Genomic DNA, 25,675 nt, shown 5'->3' with positions numbered 1-25,675 from the left:
TTAGACTTTTCATTTCACAGGTATTTTTTTCTCCCCATTTGCTTTTTTTTTCCTTTAGCTTTTTCTTTTCAGAATAGTTTGCACCAAACACTATCCCCCCACACGTACACATAGTTATCAATAAAGTACACAAATACACAAAAGCACCATACTCACAAAAAAAATGTCCTGCTCGTCCCGTTCGTCTCAACAGCGCTATTCAGCGGAGGAGGCATATTCTTTCCTTGCCTCCGACACTGATAGCGAGGGAGAGGATCCAACTTTTCTTTATTTTTCTGATTCTTCCTCATCCTCTTCCTCATCCCCCTCCTCATCTTCCTCCTCCGGCCCTGCGGAACCGCCACGCAGACGCCGCAGGACAGAAGCAGTGCCCATCATTCATGAAGATGAGGCAGGGCCCACTCTTGAAGATGAACCAGCGCGCCCCTCTTCGGACGCCGTATGGACCTCGCCCCCCGAAAATTACGAGCCACTGATTCCTGATTTTGTGGCAGAATCAGGAATCAGGTTTGACACCACCGGCCTCACAGAAATAGACTTTTTCAAAGTCTTTTTCTCTGAGGATTTTGTTAACCTCATGGTGGAGCAAACTAATTTGTAAGCTCGTCAATTTTTGGAGCAAAACACCGGTTCATCATATTCTAACTGGTCTCCTGTAGACGCAGTTGAAATTATGCAGTTTTGGGGCCTGATGCTTCATATGGGGCTCCTGAAGAAGCCAGAAATTCGGCAATATTGGAGCATTGATATTTTATACAACACTCCAGTGTTCCGAATGGTCATGGTCCGAACGCGTTTTGAGGCCATCCATAAGTTCCTGCATTATTCCGATAATGCACAGTGTCCCGCACGAGATGACCCCAACTTTGACCGTCTGTTCAAAGTTCGGCCGGTCATCGAACACTTCAACAAAAAGTTTGGTGAAGTGTATGTGCCCAAAAGGGACATCTGCGTGGATGAGTCCTTGGTTCATTTTAAGGGGCGGCTCAGATTCCGTCAATACCTGCCCAGCAAGAGGGCCAGGTACGGATTCAAACTCTACAAGCTGTGTGAGAGTACCTCAGGGTACACCTACAGCTTTAGAGTCTACGAAGGGAAGGACACCAGGATTGAACCGCCTGAGTGTCCCCCTGTCCTGGGAGTGAGTGGGAAAATAGTGTGGGATTTGGTGCACCCACTGCTGGATAAAGGTTATCACCTCTACACTGATAACTTTTATTCCAGCATCCCACTCTACAAATCCCTCTCTGCGCGAGGTACCGCAGCCTGCGGTACTGTCCGCAAAAATCAGAGAGGCCTCCCAAAGACGCTACTTGGGCAGATGCTCAGAAAAGGTGAGAGCAGAGCCCAATGTAGCGACCACCTGCTGGTGGTCAAGTACAAGGACAAGAGGGATGTCCTTCTCTTGACCACCATACACGGTGATTGCAGTGCCCTCAGCACTGTACGGGGTACCTCTACACAGGTCAGCAAACCTGATTGTGTACTGGGGTACAACAAAAACATGGGGGGCGTTGATCTCTCTGATCAACTCCTCCAACCGTACAGTGCTTTGAGAAAGGCCAAGGTGTGGTACAAAAAGCTGTCCGTGTACATCGTACAAATGGCAATGCTAAACGCTTTCCTGCTGTCACGATGTGCACGCCACACCGATACGTCGTACCTTCAGTTCCAGGAGGTAGTGATTAAGGCCCTGATATTTGGCACGAGGGAAGGAGCGGGCCCCAGTACTTCCGGAACTGAAGGTGCTCGTATCGTACCAGGTCAGCATTTCCCGGGGGAGGTACCGCAAACTGGAAAAAGAGGTAAGTCGCAAAAAAGGTGCCGAGTGTGTTACAAAAGGGGAATACGCAAGGACACCATTTATCAATGCGACACCTGCCCCGAAAAACCTGGCCTGTGTATGAAGGATTGCTTCAAATTGTACCACACCTCCATGCACTACTAATTTACTTTACAGGAAACAGTAGATTAGTTCCAAAAAGGGGGCACATCTATGTAAGTTCATTGGGGGTCTAGTTTACAAAATGTCACTTGTGGTTTTTTTTTTACTGTTTGGGCACATCAGGGGCTCTGCAAATGGAACATGACGCCTGCAGACCATTCCATCAAAGTCTGCTTTCCAAAACGTCACCACATCCCTTCCGAGCCCCGACGTGTGCCCAAACAGTATTTTTTCCCACATGTGGGGTATCAGCGTTCTCAGGACAAATTGGACAACAACTTTTGGGGTCCAATTTCTCCTGTTACACTTGAAAAAATTAAAAATTGGGGACTAAATGATCATTTTTGTGGGAAAAAATAGGATTTTTTTTTTCACGCCCGGGCGTTATAAACTTTTGTGAAGCACTTGGGGGATAAAAGTGCTCACGACACATCTAGATAAGTTCCTTAGGGGGTCTAGTTTCCAAAATGGGGTCAGTTGTGGGGGATTTCTACTGTTCAGGCACATCAGGGGCTCTGCAAACGGAACATGATGCCCGCAGACCATGCCATCAGAGTCTGCTTTTCAAAACGTCACTACTTCCCTTCCGAGCCCCGAAGTGTACCCAAACAGTAGTTTTCTCCCACATGTGGGGTATCAGCATACTCAGGACAAATTGGACAACAACTTTTGGGGTCCAATTTCTCCTGTTACTCTTGGGAAAATTAAAAATTGGGGACTAAATGATCATTTTTGTGGGAAAAAATAGGATTTTTTTTTTCACGCCCGGGCGTTATAAACTTTTGTGAAGCATTTGGGGGATAAAAGTGCTCACGACACATCTAGATAAGTTCCTTAGGGGGTCTAGTTTCCAAAATGGGGTCACTTGTGGGGGGTTTCCACTGTTTAGGCACATCAGGGGCTCGCCCAACGCGACATGGCGTCCGATCTCAATTCCAGCCAATTTTAGATTGAAAATGTCAAATGGCGCTCCTTTGCTTCTGAGCCCTGCCATGCGCCCAAACAGTGGTTTATCCCCACCTATGGGGTATCAGCGTACTCAGGACAAATTGGACAACAACTTTTGGGGTCCAATTTCTCTTGCTACCCTTGAGAAAATAAAAAATTGGGGACTAAACGATCATGTTTGTGGAAAAAATAGGATTTTTTTTTTCACGCCCAGGCGTTATAAACTTTTGTGAAGCACTTGGGGGATAAAAGTGCTCACGACACATCTAGATAAGTTCCTTAGGGGGTCTAGTTTCCAAAATGGGGTCACTTGTGGGGGTTTTCCACTGTTTAGGCACATCAGGGGCTCACCAAAAGCGACATGGCGTCCGATCTCAATTCCAGCTAATTTTAGCTTGAAAATGTCAAACAACGCTCTTTTGCTTCTGAGCCCTGCCATGTGCCCAAAAAGTAGTTCCCCCTCACATGTAGGGTATCTGCATACTCAGGACAAATTGGACAACAACTTTTGAGGTCCATTTTCTCTTTTTACCCTTGGGAAATTAAAAAAATTATTGCTGAAAGATCATTTTTGTGACTAAAAAGTAAAATGATAATTTTTTCCTTCCATGTTGCTTCTGCTGCTGTGAAACACCTGAAGGGTTAATAAACTTCTTAAATGTGGTTTTGAGCACTTTGAGTGGTGCAGTTTTCAGAATGGTGTCACTTTTCGGTATTTTCTGCCATATAGACCCCTCAAAGTGACTTCAAATGTGAGGTGGTCCCTAAAAAAAATGGTTTTGTAAATTTTGTTGTAAAAATGAGAAATTGCTGGTCAACTTTTAACCCTTATAACTTCCTAGGAAAAAAAAAATTTGTTTCCAAAATTGTGCTGATGTAAAGTAGACATGTGGGAAATGTTATTTATTAACTATTTTGTGTCACATAACTCTCTGGTTTAACAGAATAAAAATTCAAAGTTGGAAAATTGCGAAATTTTCAAAATTTTCGCCAAATTTCTGTTTTTTTTCACAAATAAACGCAAGTTATATCGAAGAAATTTTACCACTATCATGAAGTACAATATGTCACGAGAAAACAATGTCAGAATCACCGGGATCCGTTGAAGCGTTTCGGAGTTATAACCTCATAAAGGGACAGTGGTCAGAAATGTAAAAATTGGCCCGGTCATTAACGTGCAAACCACCCTTGGTAAAGGGGTTAAACATGTTTAGAATTGTTGTTAATTTTTTTGTGATTTTCCATGTCAACCTATATTTTAGAAAAATTGTGAAATATTGCAGTTTGTACTGTGACCACTGTAGGGTGTTTGCTCATTTTGTTTCAATCCCAGGCAATCACTGTAACTACTGAGTCTCACAATAGGCTGTACAGATTACTTCTCAGCAGTCATCTCATTATCATCAAAGACAGGGTTACAATGATGAATATCACCTATAAATAGATAACACAGGACATACCATTCCCTATAAGTGACGGATTAAGCACTTCCTAGCCCCTCACACCCACAATCACACACACCCACCCTTTGCCCCTGCACAATAACTAGTCACAGAAGATGGCTAGTAAACTTTTGTGTAGAAGTCTGTCTCCTGACTATTGTTTCCTATGGTTCATGTGGGTGCTGTACATCATATGTAAATGATGTCATCAGCAGCTCAGGCAAGATGTGTGCTGTGCAGAAAATAAAATAAAATCTACAATAATAAAATAAAAAGATTTATTTTTATTAGGATTACTTTTACAGGGGTCATCAATATCAAATTGGTAGAGGTGCACAGGGTCGTAACTTAAAGCTTGTGGACCCAAATGCAAAAGCTCCCCCCTAAGCTTCAGTGCTTGCGTGCGATTGCAACCCCTGCACCTATTATATTTACGCCCCTAGGGCTCCATCATCTGGAATCCCTGCTGATCAGCTATCCACAGCTAGTGTGGTTTAATGTAAGTATTGAATGATTCAGAACAGCACAGCTCCGTTCACTGTGTAGTGGCCGTTTCAGGTTCTGCAGCTCAGCTCCTATCAGCCTCTAAAGGAGCTGAGCTTCAGTATTTGGGAACGGCCACTATACAATGTTCAGAGCTGTGCTGTTTTGCTTGTTCACTGTTCACATCTGGCTGGAGATTAAAACAACTGATTAGTTGGTGACCGAGTGTTGTACCTCTACAAATCTGATATTGATTACCTATCCCAGGTCACTGAATATAGTAAGCCTGTAATACCTCTTTAAGTAAATTTACTACGGTAGTAGACAAACAAAACACAGACATATATAATTTACTCACCAGGTCTCTGTTTTCTGACAAATCCAATGCATTTAGTCGCTCATTATGCAAAGATCGACTCTGGACACAGAACATCAGACAAAATACTCCCAACATGGAGGGATTCATTTTTTGACTCTCACCTGTGTGCAACATCAATTGATATTAACAACCAGGGCATCATGCATCAAGACCAAATTTAGTGATATGCATCCTCATGTAATAACACCACTAAAAAACAAGAATATATAAATATCTTATAGTACATGTTGCTACATATATGGAAGACCAGGATGGTCCATTGATAGAACAGACTGCCAATCCATACTACACAGACCTCTGTAGGTCTTTGCCAATCAAGCACCTCTGCCTGCCTCTTAGTAACACACTAAGGCCACGTTCACATGTTCACTATTTGGTCAGTATTGTACATCAGTGTTTGTTAGCCAATATCAGGAATGGAACAATCAGAGGAAAAGTATAAGAGAAACACATCACCACTTCTGTATTTATCACCCACTCCTGGTTTTGGCTTACAAATACTGATGTAAAATACTGACCAAATACTGAACATTTCAACGAGGCTGTCAAGGAGTGGACACCGGAATCAGTGGACACTCAGAATCCCCCCACTGCCACCAATTTGTCAAAGATTGCAGCCGGGGGGATGTTATCTCAGTTCCACCCGTTGTATCTTTGGAGCGAACAGCCTCTGCTGCCCTTATCGTCTGGACAGTTATGCGATTGACCGACGATCAATGGAGGAGACCGCAGACTGTTTCCGCTAATAGGCCGGTTATCAGGAAACTAACAGTGAGCATATGGTATATACCCCAAATACAGTCACTACAAGCTCCATAACCCCAGACTACTCGCCACCACCTCCAGTCATTTATGCGGGCTGACTGGAGGCCTAGTTCTGGTAGCATATGGCTTCATGGGTGTGGGTTACAGAACAAAAGGAACAGAACTATTAAATTTTAAATTTAATCCAAACGATAGGCAGTCTTTATAAAAATGTATAAAATATTTTACAAAGTGGCCAAATCAATACAGCATATACAATTATATAAAATAAAACGGATAAAACAAAAGAAACTTTCTACACCAATCACAGATATGATTCGGCCTAGTGTAGGAAAGTGTTTTGTTTGAAGAACGTCCAGTGGAGGGAATCATGCATACACCACAGTGTACAGTTGTGCTCAAAAGTTTACATACCCCAGCAGAATGTTTGCTTTCTTGGCCTTTTTTCAGCGAATATGAATGATAACATAAAAACTTTTTCTCCACTCATGGTTAGTGGTTGGGTGAAGCCATTTATTATCAAACTACTGTGTTTTCTCTTTTTAAATCATAATGACAACCCAAAACATCCAAATGACCCTGATCAAAAGTTCACATACCCTGGTGATTTTGGTCTGATAACATCCACAGAAGTTGACACAAATGAGTTTTAATGGCTACTAAAGGTAACATCCTCATCTGTGACCTATTTGCTTATAATCAGTGTGTGTGCATAATAGCTGAGTGAGTTTCTGAGATCCAGACATGTACTTGTTTGCCCGGATTAAAGGCCCCGTCTCACTTAGCGATTTACCAACGATCACGACCAGCGATATGACCTGGCCGTGATCGTTGGTAAGTCGCTGTGTGGTCGCTGGGGAGCTGTCACACAGACCGCTCTCCCCAGCGACCAACGATCAGGGGAACGACTTCGGCATCGTTGAAACTGTCTTCAACGATGCCGAAGTCCCCCTGCACCACCCGGGTAACCAGGGTAAACATCGGGTTACTAAGCGCAGGGCCGCGCTTAGTAACCCGATGTTTACCCTGGTTACCAAAAAAAACAAACAGTACATACTCGCCTTTCGGTGTCCAGGTCCCTTGCCGTCTGCTTCCTGCTCTCACTGACTGAGCCGCCGTACACTGAGAGCAGAGCGCAGCGGTGACGTCACTGCTGCGCTCTCACTTCTCACTGTACGGCCGGCAGTCAGTGAGAGCAGGAAGCAGACGGCAGGGGACCTGACGGACATCAGAAGGCGAGTATGTACTGTTTGTTTTTTTTTACATTTACGCTGGTAACCAGGGTAAACATCGGGTTACTAAGCGCGGCCCTGCGCTTAGTAACCCGATGTTTACCCTGGTTACCAGTGAAGACATCGCTGGATCGGTGTCACACACACCGATTCAGCAATGTCAGCGGGGCCTCAACGACCAAAAAAAGGTCCAGGCCATTCCGACACGACCAGCGATCTCGCAGCAGGGGCCTGATCGCTGGTACGTGTCACACATAGCGAGATCGCTATGGAGGTCGCTGTTGCGTCACAAAACTTGTGACTCAGCAGCGATCTCGCTAGCGATCTCGCTATGTGAGACGGGGCCTTAAGGGTGCCAAGTGGTTCACCAAGATAGACCTTCGTGGTGCGTACAACCTTGTGCGCATTAAGCAAGGTGATGAATGGAAAACCGCATTCAATACGCCCGAAGGTCATTTTGAGTACTTGGTGATGCCTTTTGGGCTCTCCAATGCGCCTTCAGTTTTTCAGTCCTTTATGCATGACATTTTCCGGAAGTATCTGGATAAATTTTTGATTGTTTATCTGGATGATATTTTGGTTTTTTCTGATAATTGGGATTCGCATGTGGAGCAGGTCAGGTTGGTCTTTAAAATTTTGCGTGAAAATTCTTTGTTTGTCAAGGGCTCAAAGTGTCTCTTTGGTGTACAGAAGGTTCCCTTTTTGGGGTTCATTTTTTCCCCTTCTGCTGTGGAGATGGACCCAGTCAAGGTCCGAGCTATTCTTGATTGGACTCAGCCCTCGTCAGTTAAGAGTCTTCAGAAGTTCTTGGGCTTCGCTAACTTCTACCGTCGTTTTATCGCTAATTTTTCTAGCATTGTGAAACCTTTGACGGATATGACCAAGAAGGGCTCCGATGTAGCTAACTGGGCTCCTGCTGCCGTGGAGGCTTTCCAGGAGTTGAAACGCCGGTTTACTTCGGCGCCTGTTTTGTGCCAGCCTGACGTCTCACTTCCCTTTCAGGTTGAGGTGGATGCTTCGGAGATTGGGGCAGGGGCCGTTTTGTCGCAGAGAGGCCCTGGTTGCTCTGTTATGAAACCTTGTGCCTTTTTCTCTAGGAAGTTTTCGCCTGCCGAGCGAAATTATGATGTGGGCAATCGGGAGTTGTTGGCCATGAAATGGGCATTTGAGGAGTGGCGTCATTGGCTCGAGGGTGCTAAGCATCGTGTGGTGGTCTTGACTGATCACAAAAATCTGATGTATCTCGAGTCTGCTAAACGCCTTAATCCGAGACAGGCCCGCTGGTCATTGTTTTTCTCCCGCTTTGATTTTGTTGTCTCGTATTTACCAGGTTCAAAGAATGTGAAGGCCGATGCTCTTTCTAGGAGCTTTGTGCCTGATGCTCCTGGAGTCGCTGATCCTGTTGGTATTCTTAAAGATGGAGTTATCTTGTCAGCTATTTCTCCGGATCTGCGACGTGTGTTGCAGAGATTTCAGGCTGATAGGCCTGAGTCTTGTCCACCTGACAGACTGTTTGTCCCGGATAAGTGGACCAGCAGAGTCATTTCCGAGGTTCATTCCTCGGTGTTGGCAGGTCACCCGGGAATTTTTGGCACCAGAGATCTGGTGGCCAGGTCCTTTTGGTGGCCTTCCTTGTCAAGGGATGTGCGGTCATTTGTGCAGTCCTGTGGGACTTGTGCTCGAGCTAAGCCTTGCTGTTCTCGTGCCAGCGGTTTGCTCTTGCCCTTGCCTGTCCCGAAGAGACCTTGGACACATATCTCCATGGATTTCATTTCTGATCTTCCGCTATCTCAGGGCATGTCCGTTATCTGGGTGATATGTGATCGCTTCTCCAAGATGGTCCATTTGGTTCCTTTGCCTAAGCTGCCTTCCTCTTCCGATCTGGTTCCTGTGTTTTTCCAGAACGTGGTTCGTTTGCACGGCATCCCTGAGAATATTGTGTCAGACAGAGGATCCCAGTTTGTTTCCAGGTTCTGGCGATCCTTTTGTAGTAGGATGGGCATTGATTTGTCGTTTTCGTCTGCTTTCCATCCTCAGACTAATGGACAGACGGAGCGAACCAATCAGACTTTGGAGGCTTATTTGAGGTGTTTTGTCTCTGCTGATCAGGACGATTGGGTGACATTCTTGCCGTTGGTTGAGTTTGCCCTTAATAATCGGGCTAGTTCCTCCACCTTGGTTTCGCCTTTTTTCTGCAACTCTGGTTTCCATCCTCGCTTTTCTTCGGGTCATGTGGAGCCTTCTGACTGTCCTGGGGTGGATTCTGTGGTGGATAGGTTGCAGCAGATCTGGAATCATGTGGTGGACAACTTGAAGTTGTCACAGGAGAAGGCTCAGCGCTTTGCCAACCGCCGCCGCGGTGTGGGTCCCCGACTACGCGTTGGGGATTTGGTGTGGCTTTCTTCCCGCTTTGTTCCTATGAAGGTCTCCTCTCCCAAATTTAAACCTCGTTTTATTGGGCCTTACAAGATATTGGAAATCCTTAATCCTGTATCTTTTCGTCTGGATCTTCCTGTGTCGTTTGCTATTCACAATGTATTTCATAGGTCCTTGTTGCGGCGGTACATTGTGCCTGTAGTTCCTTCTGCTGAGCCTCCTGCTCCGGTGTTGGTTGAGGGCGAGTTGGAGTACGTGGTGGAGAAGATCTTGGATTCTCGCCTCTCCAGGCGGAGGCTTCAGTACCTGGTCAAGTGGAAGGGCTATGGTCAGGAGGATAATTCCTGGGTGGTCGCCTCTGATGTTCATGCGGCCGATTTAGTTCGTGCCTTTCATGCCGCTCATCCTGATCGCCCTGGTGGTCGTGGTGAGGGTTCGGTGACCCCTCACTAAGGGGGGGGTACTGTTGTGAATTTGCTTTTTGCTCCCTCTAGTGGTTACTAGTTTTTTTTGACTCTGGTTTTTCTGTCATTCCTTTTATCCGCACCTGGGTCGTTAGTTAGGGGTGTTGCTATATAAGCTCCCTGGACCTTCAGTTCAATGCCTGGCAACGTAGTTATCAGAGCTAGTCTGCTGTGCTCTTGTCTACTGATCCTGGTTCCAGTTATATCAGCTAAGTCTGCCTTTTGCTTTTTGCTATTTGTTTTGGTTTTGTATTTTTGTCCAGCTTGTTCCAAATCTATATCCTGACCTTTGCTGGAAGCTCTAGGGGACTGGTGTTCTCCCCCCGGACCGTTAGACGGTTCGGGGGTTCTTGAATTTCCAGTGTGGATTTTGATAGGGTTTTTGTTGACCATATAAGTTACCTTTCTTTATTCTGCTATCAGTAAGCGGGCCTCTCTGTGCTAAACCTGGTTCATTTCTGTGTTTGTCATTTCCTCTTACCTCACCGTCATTATTTGTGGGGGGCTTCTATCCAGCTTTGGGGTCCCCTTCTCTGGAGGCAAGAAAGGTCTTTGTTTTCCTCTACTAGGGGTAGCTAGATTCTCCGGCTGGCGCGTGTCATCTAGAATCAACGTAGGAATGATCCCCGGCTACTTCTAGTGTTGGCGTTAGGAGTAGATATATGGTCAACCCAGTTACCACTGCCCTATGAGCTGGATTTTTGTATTCTGCAGACTTCCACGTTCCTCTGAGACCCTCGCCATTGGGGTCATAACAGACACCCACACACTCTCTGACTCTATCCTACCACTGGCATCCATATCCTCACTCCACGACACAGACAGTGCCACTGCTTTCTACAATGCCACTTTTGCATCAGCTATTGACACAGTTGCCCTCCTCGTCCATGGCAGAGTGTGATGTATCAATAGACAACCTTGGCACAATAACACCACTAAAAAGCTCCGGCAAGTGTCCAGGGTTGCGGAGTGGCTAATGGACAATACTCTGTACTCCTCCTTCTAGACCTGTCCTCTGCTTTCGACACAGTTGACCACTGCCTCCTACTACAGATCCTCCTCCTCCTTTGGCATCAAAGACCTCGCCCTATCCTGGATCTCCTTGTACCTTTCTAACCGCACATTCAGCATCTCCCACTCCCACACTACCTCCTCATCCCACCCTCTCTCTGTTGGAGTCCCCCAAGACTCTGTTCTAGGACCCCTACTCTTCTCAATCTATACACTTGGCTTGGGACAACTCATAAAATCCCATGGATTCCAGTACCACCCCTATGCTGATGACACTCAGATCTACCTCTCTGGCCCAGACGTCACTGCTCTGCTGTCCAGAATCTCAGAGTGCCTATCAGCCATATCCTCCTTCTTCTCCTCTCGTTTCCTCAAACTCAATGTGGACAAATCTGAACTCATCATCTTTCCTCCATCCCATAGATCTATCTTACCTGACCTATCTATCGCAATCAATGACATCATGCTTTCCCCCGTACCGGAAGTCTGCTGCCTCAGAGTAACCTTCGACTCTGCCCTGTCCTTCAAACCGCACATCCAAGCTCTTTCCACCTCCTGTCGCCTCCAGCTCAAAAATATCTCCAGAATCCGTCCTTTCCTCAACCGTCAATCTACTAAAATGCTTGTGCATGCCCTCATCATCTCCCGCCTTGACTACTGCAACATCCTTTTCTGCGGCCTTCCTGCTAACACCCTTGCACCTCTCCAGTCCATCCTTAACTCTGCTGCCCGACTAATTCATCTCTCTCCTCGCTACTCCTCTGCTTCCCCCCTCTGAAAATCTCTTCACTGGCTCCCATTCCCTCAACGTATACAGATCAAATTACTAATGCTGACCTACAAAGCCATCCATAACCTGTCTCCTCCATATATCTCTGAACTAATCTCCCGATATCTTCCCTCACGTAATCTCCGATCCTCCCAAGACCTCCTTCTCTCCTCCACACTTATTCGCTCCTCATCCAATCGCCTCCAAGACTTCTCCCGAATATCCCCCATCCTCTGGAATTCTTTGCCCCAACACGTCCGACTATCAACCACATTCGGATCCTTGAGACGGAACCTGAAAACCCATCTCTTCAGGAAAGCCTACAGCCTGCACTGACCCCGCTGCCTCCTCATCACTACCGAAGCCACCGCCCCACCAACACCGGAGCTCCTGCAACCCTCAACCTACTGTCTCCGTCCCCATAATCCTGTAGAATGTAAGCCCGCAAGGGCCGGGTCCTCGCCCTCTGTATCAGTCTGTCATTGTTAGTTTGTTTACTGTAAGTGATATCTGTAACTTGTATGTAACCCCTTCTCATGTACAGCACCATGGAATCAATGGTGCTATATAAATAAATAAATAATAATAATAATAATAATAATAATATTAAGAAATGGGGTATGTGAACTTTTGATCATGGTCATTTGGATGTTTTGGGTTGTCATTATGATTTAAAAAGAGAAAACACAGTAGCTTGACAAAAAATTGCTTCACCCAACCACTAACTATGAGTGGAGAAAAAGTTTTGGTGTTATCATTCATATTCTCTGTAAAAAGGAAAAGAAAGCAAAAATTCTGCTGGGGTATGTAAACTTTTGAGCACAACTATATCTCTCTATAAGAACACAGATCGTAAAGTGTCTTGACCTTTTATAAGCATCTGAGTTACACCTACACACTCACCTCGATGACCTCACATTGGCCGGGATGTCCTCAGCTCTTGAGGATCTTATGAATTTCCCAATGTATGTGATAATGTGACTCCTGATGATTGCAGAAGTTCAAAATCTCCACCATATTTTTTATCTGGAATTTATCGTTAACCAGAGACCAAACAGGACATGGCTGTTGTCAGTTATCTGGCTTCTATGGATTTGTGGCTTATAGGCAGGGGTTGCAGTTATGAAAAACATTCATTTTCTTCCATGATTCATTCTGAAGCTGAAAATATATGTCCCATCATTATTGGATCTATACGGACTCCAATATTTCTAATGTTCTTTTGGAGACATACGTCTGGGACAATGTACAGCCTTACCTCGCCGGAAACATCAGTGTCACTGTGGACAAAGCCTCTTCCATTTTGCTATCTATGTGTAAACACAAGTACCTTTGTTCCAACTATCTGAAAAGACCTTTTCCTCTCTTAATTATTTGTGCAAACTATTTGTCTCACACAGGAAAGACATCCTTCTTGGCGCTGCAGGGGTCCTTTACTTCCAAAAAGGATTGTCTGCATGTCAATTAGGATGGCCAACTTCACACTATACTTAACTTCCTACACCTTTATATTAATTGTACAGTTTATTCAAGAGACTCAGACTGTCAGCAAATTTCTTCTTCACTGGCAATCTGTGGGGGAGGGAAGTGGCCCTGCCGCACCCTGCAAAAAGATGATAAAGCTTATGAGGTTTATGAGAACCCTTGACGTTGGGTTGCAAGCTTATCCATTTTCGCCAAAATTGTAACTAATACCTCATCTAATGTATTATATACATTATTTAATTTTTCATCTTTTTTGCACTTTTTATCATCTTTTTGCAGGGTGCCGCAGGGCCCCTTTATGTTGTTTCTTGTGTGTTGCATGTATATATATAGTGCTGGACGGTTCGCCTGCTAATACTATGGGCGTGATCAATAGGTTGTCCTGACACTGAGCATCACATTTATCTATATGAATAGTGTCTTATGCAAGCCTTACCTGTGTGCATTTTTGCTACTAGGCAGCCAACCCCTCTCATGTTTGGGTGGTTGCTCTCATCAGTAGCTTGCACCTGTGCTGCTTTAACATTTATTATCGGGGGCCTGGTGCACCCTGCGAGTGCATTTGTCATCTGACAAGGTTTTGGTGAGTCTGCTCTTCATGTTGTGTTTTGAAAAAGTAATTTTAACTTTGAAACGTGTCAAATAAACCACAATTCTTTCAACAAATCTTGCCTGGATTGACATCTTCACATTTTCACAAGCGCGGAACTATTCCACAGAAATCCTTTCTACATTGATGTCAACTGTCACTTGCTGACTCATGGGTCTGCTGCAGCTGTCACTTACATTCTATGCTCTTATAACGGATACATCAGGTTAGTATAATCTGATAAAGACTAAATTAAGCCTATTGAATAAGACCATATTTGCGCTAATTTCTCCCACAGCTTTATCGTTAATCAGCCTGAATGACACAGGCAAAGTATTTCAAGAAATGGGAGTGTGAGACTTTATATCGGCATGCATGAAAATACAACTTTTCTGCTAGTACTTACAGTGGGTACAGAAAGTATTCAGAGTCCTTTCAATTTTTCTCTCTTTGTTTCATTGGAGCCATTTGGTAAATTTAAAAAGAGTTCATTTTTTTCTCATTAATGTACACTCTGCACCCCATCTTGACTGAAAAAAAACCAAATGTAGACATTTTTGCAAATTTATTAAAAAAGAAAACTGAAATATCACATGGTCATAAGTATTCAGGCCCTTTGCTCAGACACTCATATTTAAGTCACATGCTGTCCATTTCCTTGTGATCCTGCTTAAGATGGTTCTACTCCTTCATTGGAGGCCAGCTGTGTTTAATTCAACTGATAGGACTTGATTTGGAAAGGCACACACCAGTCTATATAAGACCTCACAGCTCACAGTGCATGTCAGACCGAATGAGAATCATTAGGTCAAAGGAACTGGCCAAGGAGCTCAGAGACAGAATTGTGGCAAGGCACAGATCTGGCCAAGGTTACAAAAGAATTTCTGCAGTACTCAAGGTTCAGTGGCTTCCATAATCCTTAAATGGAAGAAGCTTTGGACCACCAGAAGTCTTCCTAGACCTGGCCGTCCAGCCAAACTGAGCAATTGTGGGAGAAGAGCCTTGGTGAGAGAGGTAAAGAAGAACCCCAAGATCACTGTGGCTGAGCTCCAGAGATGCAGTAGGGAGATGGGAGACAGTTCCACAACGTCAACTATCACTGCAGCCCATCACCAGTCGGGCCTTTATGGCAGAGTGGCCTGGCGGAAGCCTCTCGTCAGTACAAGACATATGACAGCCCACATAGAGTTTGCTAAAAAACACATCCCAGACTATGAGAAATGGTCTGATGAGAAGAAGATAGACATTTTTGGTGATAATTCTAAGAGGTATGTGTGGAGAAAACCAGGCACTGCTCATCACCTGCCCAATACAATCCCAACAGTGAAACATGGTGGTGGCAGCATCATGCTATAGGGGTGTTTTTCAGCTGCAGGGAAAGGACGACTGGTTGTCATTGAAGGAAACATGAATGTGGCCAAGTACAGAGATCTCCTGCATGAAAACCCCTTCCAGAGTGCTCTAGACCTCAGACTTCGCCGAAGGTTCACCTTCCAACAAGACAATGACCCTAAGCACACAGCTAAAATAACAAAGGAGTGGCTTCAGAACAACTCTGTGACCATTCTTGACTGGCCAAGCCAGAGCCCTGACCTAAACTCAATTGAGCATCTCTGTAGAGACCTGAAAATAGCTGTCCACCAACGTTCACCATCCAACCTGACGGAACTGGAGAGGATCTGCAAGGAAGAATGGCAGTGGATTCCCAAATCCAGGTGTGAAAAACTTGTTGCATCATTCCCAAGAAGCCCCACGGCTGTAATAGCTCAAAAGGGTGCTTTTACTCAATACTGAGCAAAAGGTCTGAATACTTATGACCATGTGATATTTCAGTTTTTCTTTTTAAATAAATTTGCAAAAATTTCTACATTTCTGTTTTTTTTCAGTCAAGATGGGGTGCAGAGCAGGGCCGGGCTGGTGCAAAAAAGCAGCCCTGCCACACAAACCCCACCAGCCCACATACTATAACACTCCTCACCCCGATCAGTGACTTTTGTTTTACTTTGTCATGCCCCTCACTCTCTTAAAGGAGATATTTGAAGAACCACATGTGAATGCCACCACAGTGCGTATTATCGACCACAGCTGCACTTACATGGTGCTCTACAGAGCTCCGATTTTCAGGATCATGGGGGTCCCAGCAGTCTGATCTCCAGCAATTGGAAAGTTATCCCCTATCCAGAGGAGAGGGGATTACTTGGGATAATCCATTTAAACAGCTTTTCCAATATTTTATTTTTATTTGGCCATAGTAACATTAAAAATACTAAACCAATATTGACCCTCCCAAAGTCCAATGTCGCCTCTTTGACAACAGGACAGGAGAAATGGTACTGTGCAGTGCATATAGGGCCGGCTCCAGGTTTTTGTGGGCTCGGTTGAAAGAGTCTCAGTGGGCCCCTTTAACACATACCACAATTCATAATGCACAAATACAGCAGAGATACAGTACAGACCAAAAGTTGGGACACACCTTCTCAGTTAAAGATTTTGCTGTATTTTCATGACTATGAAAACTGTGCATTCACACTGAAGGCATCAAAACTATGAATTAACACATGTGGAATTATATACTTAACAAAAAAGTTTGAAACAACTGAAAATATGTCTTATATTCTAGGTTCTTTAAAGTAGCCACCTTTTGCTTTGATGACTGCTTTGCACGCTCTTTGCATTCTCTTGATGAGCTTCAAGAGGTAGTCACCGGGAATGGTTTTCACTTCACAGGTGTGCCCTGTCAGGTTTAATAAGTGGGATTTCTTGCCTTATAAATAATGTAGGGATCATCAGTTATGGAAGTCTGGTGGATACACAGCAGATAGTCCTACTGCATAGACTGTTAGAATTTGTATTATGGCAAGAAAAAAGCAGCTAAGTAAAGAAAAACGAGTGGCCATCATTATTTTAAGAAATGAATGTCAGTCAGTCCGAAAAATTGGGAAAACTTTGAAAGTGTCCCCAAGTGCAGTGGCAAAAACCATCAAGCGCTACAAAGAAACTGGCTCATATGAGGACCGCCCCAGGAAAGGAAGACCAAGAGTCATCTCTGCTTCTGAGGATGTGTTTATCTGAGTCACCAGCCTCAGAAATCGCAGGTTAACAGCAGCTCAGATTAGAGACCAGGTCAATGCCACACAGAGTTCTAGCAGCAGACACATCTCTACAACAACTGTTAAGAGGAGACTTTGTGCAGTAGGTCTTCATCTTCATGGTAAAATAGCTGCTAGGAAACCACTGCTAAGGACAGGCAACAAACAGAAGAGACTTGTTTGGGCTAAAGAACACAAGGAACGAACATTAGACCAGTGGAAATCTGTGCTGTGGTCTGATGAGTCCAAATTTGAGATCTTTTGTTCCAACCACCGTGTCTATGTGCGACGCAGAAAAGGTGAACGGATGGACTCTACATGCCTGGTTCCCACCGTGAAGCATGGAGGAGGAGGTGTGATGGTGTGGAGGTGCTTTGCTGGTGACACTGTTGGGGATTTATTCAAAATTGAAGGCATACTGAACCAGCATGGCTACCACAGCATCTTGCAGCGGCATGCTATTCCATCCGGTTTGCGTTTAGTTGGGCCATCATTTATTTTTCAACAGGACAATGACCCCAAACACACCTCCAGGCTGTGTAAGGGCTATTTGACCAAGTTGGAGAGTGATGGGGTGCTACGCCAGATGACCTGGCCTCCACAGTCATCAGACCTGAACCCAATCGAGATGGTTTGGGGTGAGCTGGACTGCAGAGCGAAGGCAAAAGGGCCAACAAGTGCTAAGCATCTCTAGGAACTCCTTCAAGATTGTTGGAAGACCATTCCCGGTGACTACCTCTTGAAGCTCATCAAGACAATGCCAAGAGTGTGCAAAGCAGTCATCAAAGCAAAATGTGGCTACTTTGAAGAACCTAGAATATAAGACATAATTTCAGTTGTTTCACACTTTTTTTTTAAGTATATAATTCCACATGCGTTAATTCATAGTTTTGATGCCTTCATTGTGAATGTACAATTTTTATAGTCATGAAAATACAGAAAAAATTTTAAATGAGGTGTGTCCAAACTTTTGGTCTGTACTGTATATTACTTTAAATATACATATTTTAATAATAGAATAAAAAGTATATGTTACTTCTTACATTGCGTGAGTGATAGCTATTGTACATTCTACAATAGGTCATATACAGTAGTATCACCCATATATTGTATTTATAAGTCACATTATTCCTTATATAATGTATATAGACTACTGATACATAGGTGATACTGCGACTGTACACACCAGTCACAGTATCACTTATATATAATGTATATACAGCAGAGTCACAGTATCACTTATATGATGTGTGTAGACTGCATATACATTATATACATGATACTGTGATTATACACAGATTTAGCAGCCATTATCACCTATATAATGTATATACAGCAGAGTTGCAGTATCACCTATATAATGTATATATAGCAGAGTTGCAGTATCACCTATATAACGTATACACAGCAGTCTATATACAGTATACAGGTGATAGTGCAAGTGCTGTACACACATAAAACAAAGTTTCCATATTGAGACTCACCCAGGTCGTTGAGATGGGGGAAGGATGAACAGCTGAAGTGCGTCCATCGTCGGGTGTGCACGGGAGCAGGTCCCTGGCTCAGATGGAGAGTAGAGCAGGAAACAAAAAAAGGGGGATATACAGCACTGGGGGGGACAGGCATCGCTGGGGAGGCACATAGATCACCGGGGGGACACAGAGATCACCGGGGGTGGCATGAAGATCACAGGGGGGTACAGAGATCACAGGGGGAGCACAAAGATCACAGGGGGCACATAGCTGGAGAGGACAGAGATCACATGGGGCACAAATATCACATGGAGGTACATAGTAGGGGGGCACAGGGGGGCAGAAAGCTGGGAGCTGCAGAGATCAAAGGGGTGCATATAGCTGGGGAGCACAGAAATCACAGGGGGCATATAGCTGGGGGGCACAGAAATCAGGGGGGCATATAGCTGGGGGCACAGAAATCACAGGGGGCATATAGCTTAGGGGGGCAGAGAGATCACAGGGGGAACAGATCACAGGGGGCACATAGCTGGGGGCACAGAAATCACAGGGAGCACAGGGATCATAGGGGGACATATAGCTATGGGGCACAGAGATCAGGGGGGGCACAAAGCTGGGGCAACGGAGATCACAGGGGGCACAGAGATCACATGGATCAAATAGCTGGGAGGCACAGAGATCACAGGGAGGCATATAGTTGGGGGGCACAGAGATTACATGGGGCACAGAGGTTATATTGGGGTACATAGCTGGAGGGCACATAGCTGAGGGGCACAGAGATCGCTCTGGACTCTGGCAGCAGCTCCTCTTCTTGCTCAGGAGCATGGGAGAGCATTGGGAGCTAATCCTGCCCACCCTGGTGCTAACCCCGCCCACCCAATGACATCATCATTCATGTGGATTAAACGGCCGCAGTTGGCAGGATAAGGCTGCCACCGGAGCACTGCAGACTCTGGGGACCTGCCCGCGGGCCAGAGGTTCCCCACCCCTGATTTAAAGGGCCAGCGGCGGCCCATTTTGTATTGCAGAGCCACCAGCCCACCGGGCATCTGCCAGCTGGGCAGATTAGCAATCCAGGCCTGGTGCAGAGTGTTCATTAATGAGAAAAAAAAATAACTTTTTTGAATTTACCAAATGGCTGCAATGAAACAAAATGTGAAAAATGTAAAGGGGTCTGATTACTTTCCGTTCCCACTGTATGCTCTATTATATGGTATCTGTGTAAGATATCATAGTGCGTAGACTGAGTTCACATGTCCAGTAATCATCCATTTGAAACTGAAACAGATCTAGCAACAATCAGTTATCTTAGCAGGACAAAAAATTGTGTAGACACAACTTTGTATGTCTTAAAAAAAAATTGCAACTGGATCCGTTTTTTAACATTGAAGTTCTACGGAAAACGGAACCGGTAAGTGAGCATCCGTGTTTCTTGAAGCTAATCCATTTTTTGCTTACTGGATCAATTTCAAACAAATGACTACTTGACATGTGGAATTGTCAAGTAATCATCCTTTTAAAACTGACCCAGTAAGCAATAAAAACAGATCCTTTTAAAATGGGGAATAAAATGGATAGCTATTTAACGGATCCGTTTTCCATAGACTTCAGTGATAAAAAACTGATCCAGTTACAATCTTTTTTTTTCAGGCGGACAAAAAAGTTGTATCTACACAACTTTTTTCAATGGATTGCTGCTGTATCTGTTCTACAGTGGCATGTAAAAGTTTTGGAAACCCCTGGTCACTCTGACTGTTATTGTGAACAGTTAAACAAATTGAAGATGAAATGATCTCTAAAACGACTAAAGTTAAAGATCACAAATTTCCTTTGTATTTTAGGCAAAAAAAAAATATTGTCAGTTTTTACTTTTTAAAAATTACAAAAAGGAAAATGGGCCAATGCAAAAGTGCTCAGATAACTTTTACCAAGGTTTCAGGCTTTAATTAACCTGTTAGGCTATGTGCGCACGTTGCGGATTTGCTGTGTAAAATTCTGCGTGGTTTCTGCCTCTGTTGGCAGAAAACGAAGTTTAAAATCTGTGTTTTTGATGCGGATTTAATGCGGATTTTCATGTGGATTAAATAAAGATATATTATTATAATTATTATTAAAAAAAAAAAGAGTTGTGATGTAATTTCCTTGTTCACCCTCTTCAGCCAGATCCCCTCATTAATTTTAAATAAAGAAACACACATACACACCAGCCAATGTAGGAGCATTAACATAATTAACCTACATATACTGTAACAAAAAAGCAACTGTCAGAAATCTGCGTGAAATGCAGTGTGTTTTTTTTTTTTTAAATTGCATGTGCTCCCGCATAATTTTAATAACTGGCAGAGGGAAAGCCAATGGCTGGGGGCAGATGTTAATATTCTGGGAAGGAGCCAATAGCCATAAAGGTTCCCACGCTATTAATATCAGCTCACAACTGTTTGCTTAGCCTTTACTGGCTAGTTTAGAGGGGAAACCCAGAAAACAATTGACGTGGGGTCCCCCTATAAAATCGAACCAACAAAGGCTAGGCAGACAGCTGCAGGCTGATATTAATAGCCTGGGAAGGGGCCATGAACATTGGCACCCCCCAGGCTATAAACATCAGCTCTCAGCTGTCCCAGAAATGGTGCATCATAAAGATGCACCAATTCTGGCACTTAACCTCTCTCTTCTCACTTGCCCTATAGCAGTGGCAAGTGGGGTTCATATTTGTGGGACTGATGTCACCTTTGTATTGTTAGGTGACATCAGTCCCACAGGTTAGTAATAGAGAGACGTCTATAAGACACCTATCCATTACTAATCCTATAGTTACATGGTAAATAAAGACATGGCCAGAATAAAGTCCTTTATTTGAAATAATCACACAGACTCCTTTATTGGATCTAAATTTACCATACTTACTGAACACCTAGTCCCCGACGCCCTCATATCCTGCAACAAAAATAAAATAATAAACCAACATATAATACTATCCTGTCTGACATAGTCCATTACCGAGTGTCCCACGACGATCTCACGTGTAGAGCAGTCACATCGGGAGATGTGACCTCTCTACCCGGCCTCCGGCGAGGTAATCGCTCAAGCAGTGCATCACTGAGAGTTCACCAGAGTTCATCAGCTCTGCTGCTGTCACTTACGGCACCGCTGGGTGAGAATTTTCTCATGCATGGTGCCGTGACAGAAGCGGAGCTGATCAGGTGATGAACTCCGGTGGCTCAGTGATACACTGCGGGAGCGGTTACCTCCTGTCAGTGTGTCACCGAAGGCCGGGTAGAGCGGTCACATCTCCCGATGTTACTGTTCTACACGTGAGATTGCCGTGGGACACTAGTTGTTAAATGGAATACGGCAGACAGGGAGTATATGTTGGTTTATTATTTTTGATTGCTTGCAGGAGACGAGAGCGTCGGGGATTAGGTGTTTGGTGAGTATATATATTGTATGTAATAATGTAAATATATATTTTTTTTACAATTGAACACAGGCGCCAAATGATGGGACTACTCTCCCATCATCGGCTCATGCTGTCACTGTTATATGTGACAGCAGACATAGTCGGATGGGAGTAGTAGTCCCATCAGACGACGCCTGCGTACACGCAGACAGACACCAGCAGACAGACACACACACAAACACCTGCAGACAGACACACACCCGCAGATAGACAGAGACACCCGCAGACAGATGCACACATAGACACTCACAGACAGACACAAACACACCCGCAGACAGACGCAGACATCCACAGGCACACACAAACATGCACATATTCTCCGCCCACACACATATTCTCCACCCACATAGTCTTCCTCCTTCTGACATAATTTCCTTTCTGCAACGTTTTTGGCGCACAAATCCGCAAACCTTTTTACACCTGCGGTTTGGCTGCGGATTTGACTGATTCAATGTAAGTTAATGGGTGTAGAAACGCTGCAGATCCACAAAAAGAATTGATATGCTGTGGAAAATAAAATGCTGCGAATCAGGATGGAATTTTCCACAGCATGTGCACACCAGTTCTGGATGCCCATTGATTAACCTTGCATGAGCAATCCTTTGTGGATTTGGTGCAATTCCGCGCAGAAAAAATGCTGTGGATCCGCAACAAATCCACAGAAAATCCGCAACGTGTGCACATAACCTTGAGATTATGGCTTTATGAAAACTCCTCCTCTAACCTTGTGCCAAAAAACAGCAGCCATCGGTTATTCTAAGCAGCTGCCTAGCACTCTGAAAATTAAAATGATGAAGGCCCACAAAGCAGTAGAAGGCTATAAGAAGATACCAAAGCGTTTCTAAGTTGCCCTTTCCTCAGTTTGAAATGTAATTATTAAGAAATCACAGTTAACAGGATCAGCGGGGTTCAAGATAAGGTCTGGAAGACCAAGCAAAATTTCACTGAGAGCTGCTTGTAGGATTGCTAGAGAGGCAAATCAGAAGCCCCGCTTGACTGCAAAAGATCTAAAGATTAAGCAGACTATGGAGTTGTGGTATATTGTCCAACTGTTCAAAGACACCTGCACAAATATGGCCTTCATGGACGAGTCATCAAAAGAAAACCTCTCCTGCATGCAGTGCATGCAAAAAGACTCAGCAATTTCACAGACCTGAAACAATTTTCCAAGGAAGAATAGATGAAAATCCCTCAAACAAGAATTGAAAGACTCTTGGCTGGCTATAAAAAGCATTTACAAGCTGTGATACTTACAAAAGGGGGTGCTAGTAGGAACTGACCATACAGGGTGCCCAATATTTTTCATCAATCTATTTTCTTTTTTTGTAATTTTACAATGCAAAAGATGAAAAATATATATAATAAATAAAATGTGTCATCTTTAACTTTAGGCTTTTTTGGGATCATTTAATCTTCAACTTGCTTAACTGTTCACAATAACAGTAATTTTGACTAGGGGTGCCCTAACTTTTACATGCTACTGTAACTAATAAGTACTGGACATGTGAACATAGCCTAAGCTGAAGGAAAAACACCATTTGGCAACTTGTTTATTCAACTGTGCAGACATGTAAGAAAGGGAGATTAAGAATTGCTATTTTATAAGAAATACAAATATTAACTAATACCGTATGGCCACTTTACACTCTGATGTAATTGTCACCAGAAAAGAAAATATAGCAAAAGTTTAGACGGCAGCTTTATTATTTTGATGCATCCAACTTAATTTCTATAACTTTTCAGAAGATGCATTTGCATGTATAATTAATTAATAATTTTAACTGTATTGATTGAATAAAAAAATAACAACTGTAAATAAAATCAATCATGGAATCTTCTATGCACCCTAGTTACAAAATTGTTAACTACAAAATATTAATATTTTACAAATGCATTAAGAAATATTAATTGGATAATAATCCTTATTATGTACTTAGACATTGCAAGGCTAATCAGATATTGCACAATTTACTCTACATATAATATTATTGCTATAATATAACTTATGACTATTGTGTCTCTTCTATTTGCAGCCTCCTGATAGGTATACTGTACATCTGATTAAAGGCTAAGTCACTCACCTGCAGTTCTCTTTATTGCAGAAAGAACTTGCACACTCTCGGAGGTTTTGCCTTGCATCCCTTTATATATGCCTTAGCCAGTAATCTGGAGGATGGAATCATGAAAAAGGCGGGAGGGAGTGGAGTGGAAGAAGGGGGTGTACACCTGTTTTCTCTGTCCATCATATCAGACTTATATGTGTCTTCCAATGTATGATCGTGAAATTTATTCAATCAGTTTTGTGTCCCTATAAATATATATCATCTGTACTTTTCTTATATATATCTTATTTTTTTCACCTTGCATATTAGATGCCACTGTATTTGCAGTAATATCCTTGCTAGTGACATTACAGCTTTTCTCTATGAAGATTTTATCTTCTAGTCTTAAATTTTACACTAAATTTACTGTTAATGATCAAGTGATAACAAGATGTTGGCATTTGACAGTCAATGCCAAGATGGCAAGTTTGCTGGCTGCACTTACTAAATCTTCAGAATGCTACATATGACCTCCTTGATTACAATAGACTCCATCGTTTTTCTTAAACCTTGATCCACATTACACTTTTGATGGACTTCCTTCTTGCCTTTCATTCATCAAGAATCCATGTGGTCTGCTGTTGGCTAACAAGCCTCTATGGTGCTCCAACCAAATCGACAATTGTCCCAGTATAGCATCACAGATTCATGTTGCTTAAAAATGGAATTGACTGTAGCTCTCAGTGTACATGTGCTCCTCCTGTTCCTCCTTGCACAAAGACTGAGGTAGCGGTCCTGCTGCTGGCTTGTTGCCCTCCCACGGCCCCCTCCACATCTCCTGATGGACTGGCCTGTCTCTTGGTAGTGTTTTCACAGTCAAAGAATGAATACTTGGGAAAATTAAACTAATCTCACAGAAAAAACCCAAGAAATAATGTACAAATACTAAAAATTAGCCTTTAATTTAAATATTAAAAACATACATGTGCACTTGACAAAACCATCACCAATAAATGCAAGCGTACTACAGGAAAGGCCGCAACAGTGTCAAGTGTCATGATCTCCATGGCCAGAGAACTAGCATAAGCCTCTATAGGAACAAGCTCTTGGAAGATGTAACTGTACTGACCATGAACTAAACCTACCGCATCATCTAGAAGTAGCCAGGTAGCATGTCCTACTTTTTATCCCTATATGCCCAGCGCCGGCCGGAGAACTAAATAATGCTAGCAGAGGGAAATATAAGACCTGACTCACCTCTAGAGAAATGCCCAAAAAGGAGACAGAAGCCCCCCACATATATTGGCGGTGATATGAGATGAAACAACAAACGCAGCAGGAAAATAGTTTTAGCAAATTTGAGGTCCGCTTTCTAGATAGCAGAAGACAGAAAGCATACTTTCATGGTCAGTAGAAAACCCTAACAAAACACATCCAGAAATTACTTTAGGACTCTGGCATTAACTCATAACACCAGAGTGGCAATTCCTGATCAACAAGAGCTTTCCAGACACAGTAACGAAACTGCAGCTGTGAACTGGAACCAAAATACAAAAACAAAACATGGACGAATGTCCAACTTATCTAGTAGATGTCTGGGAGCAGGAACAAGCACAGAGAGGCTTCTGATAACATTGTTGACCGGCAAGCATCTAACAGAGAAGCCAGGTTATATAGCGACACCCAGATCTAATCAGAACAGGTGAACAGGGAAGATGATGTCACAA

At 43.6% G+C, this 25,675-nt stretch overlaps 1 protein-coding gene across 4 annotated transcripts in view; it reads right to left on the bottom strand.

Moving 5' to 3' along the window:
• LOC143769067 (uncharacterized) overlaps window positions 1-25,675 on the bottom strand; it is a 65,861-nt gene that overhangs the window by 25,071 nt on the left and 15,115 nt on the right. For 2 of the 4 annotated variants that reach the window (XR_013214196.1, XM_077257652.1), the window contains exons 1-2: window positions 23,988-24,054; window positions 5,177-5,298 (exon numbers count right to left, since the gene is read on the bottom strand). Coding sequence is in view for 1 of the 4 variants with exons in the window: in XM_077257652.1 (XP_077113767.1) it covers window positions 5,177-5,298; window positions 23,988-24,045 (180 nt within the window). In the remaining 3 variants the exon portion in view is untranslated. Of the gene's footprint in view, window positions 1-5,176; window positions 5,299-14,294; window positions 14,413-23,987; window positions 24,055-25,675 lie in introns of those variants that run through there. The other 2 variants (XR_013214198.1, XR_013214197.1) reach the window with 2 other exon arrangements.

The sequence above is a fragment of the Ranitomeya variabilis genome, chromosome 4, assembly GCF_051348905.1.
Source record: "Ranitomeya variabilis isolate aRanVar5 chromosome 4, aRanVar5.hap1, whole genome shotgun sequence".
Lineage (NCBI taxonomy): Eukaryota > Metazoa > Chordata > Amphibia > Anura > Dendrobatidae > Ranitomeya > Ranitomeya variabilis.
Note: the sequence above shows the minus strand (reverse complement) of the source record. Positions and strands in the feature narration are given on the sequence as shown.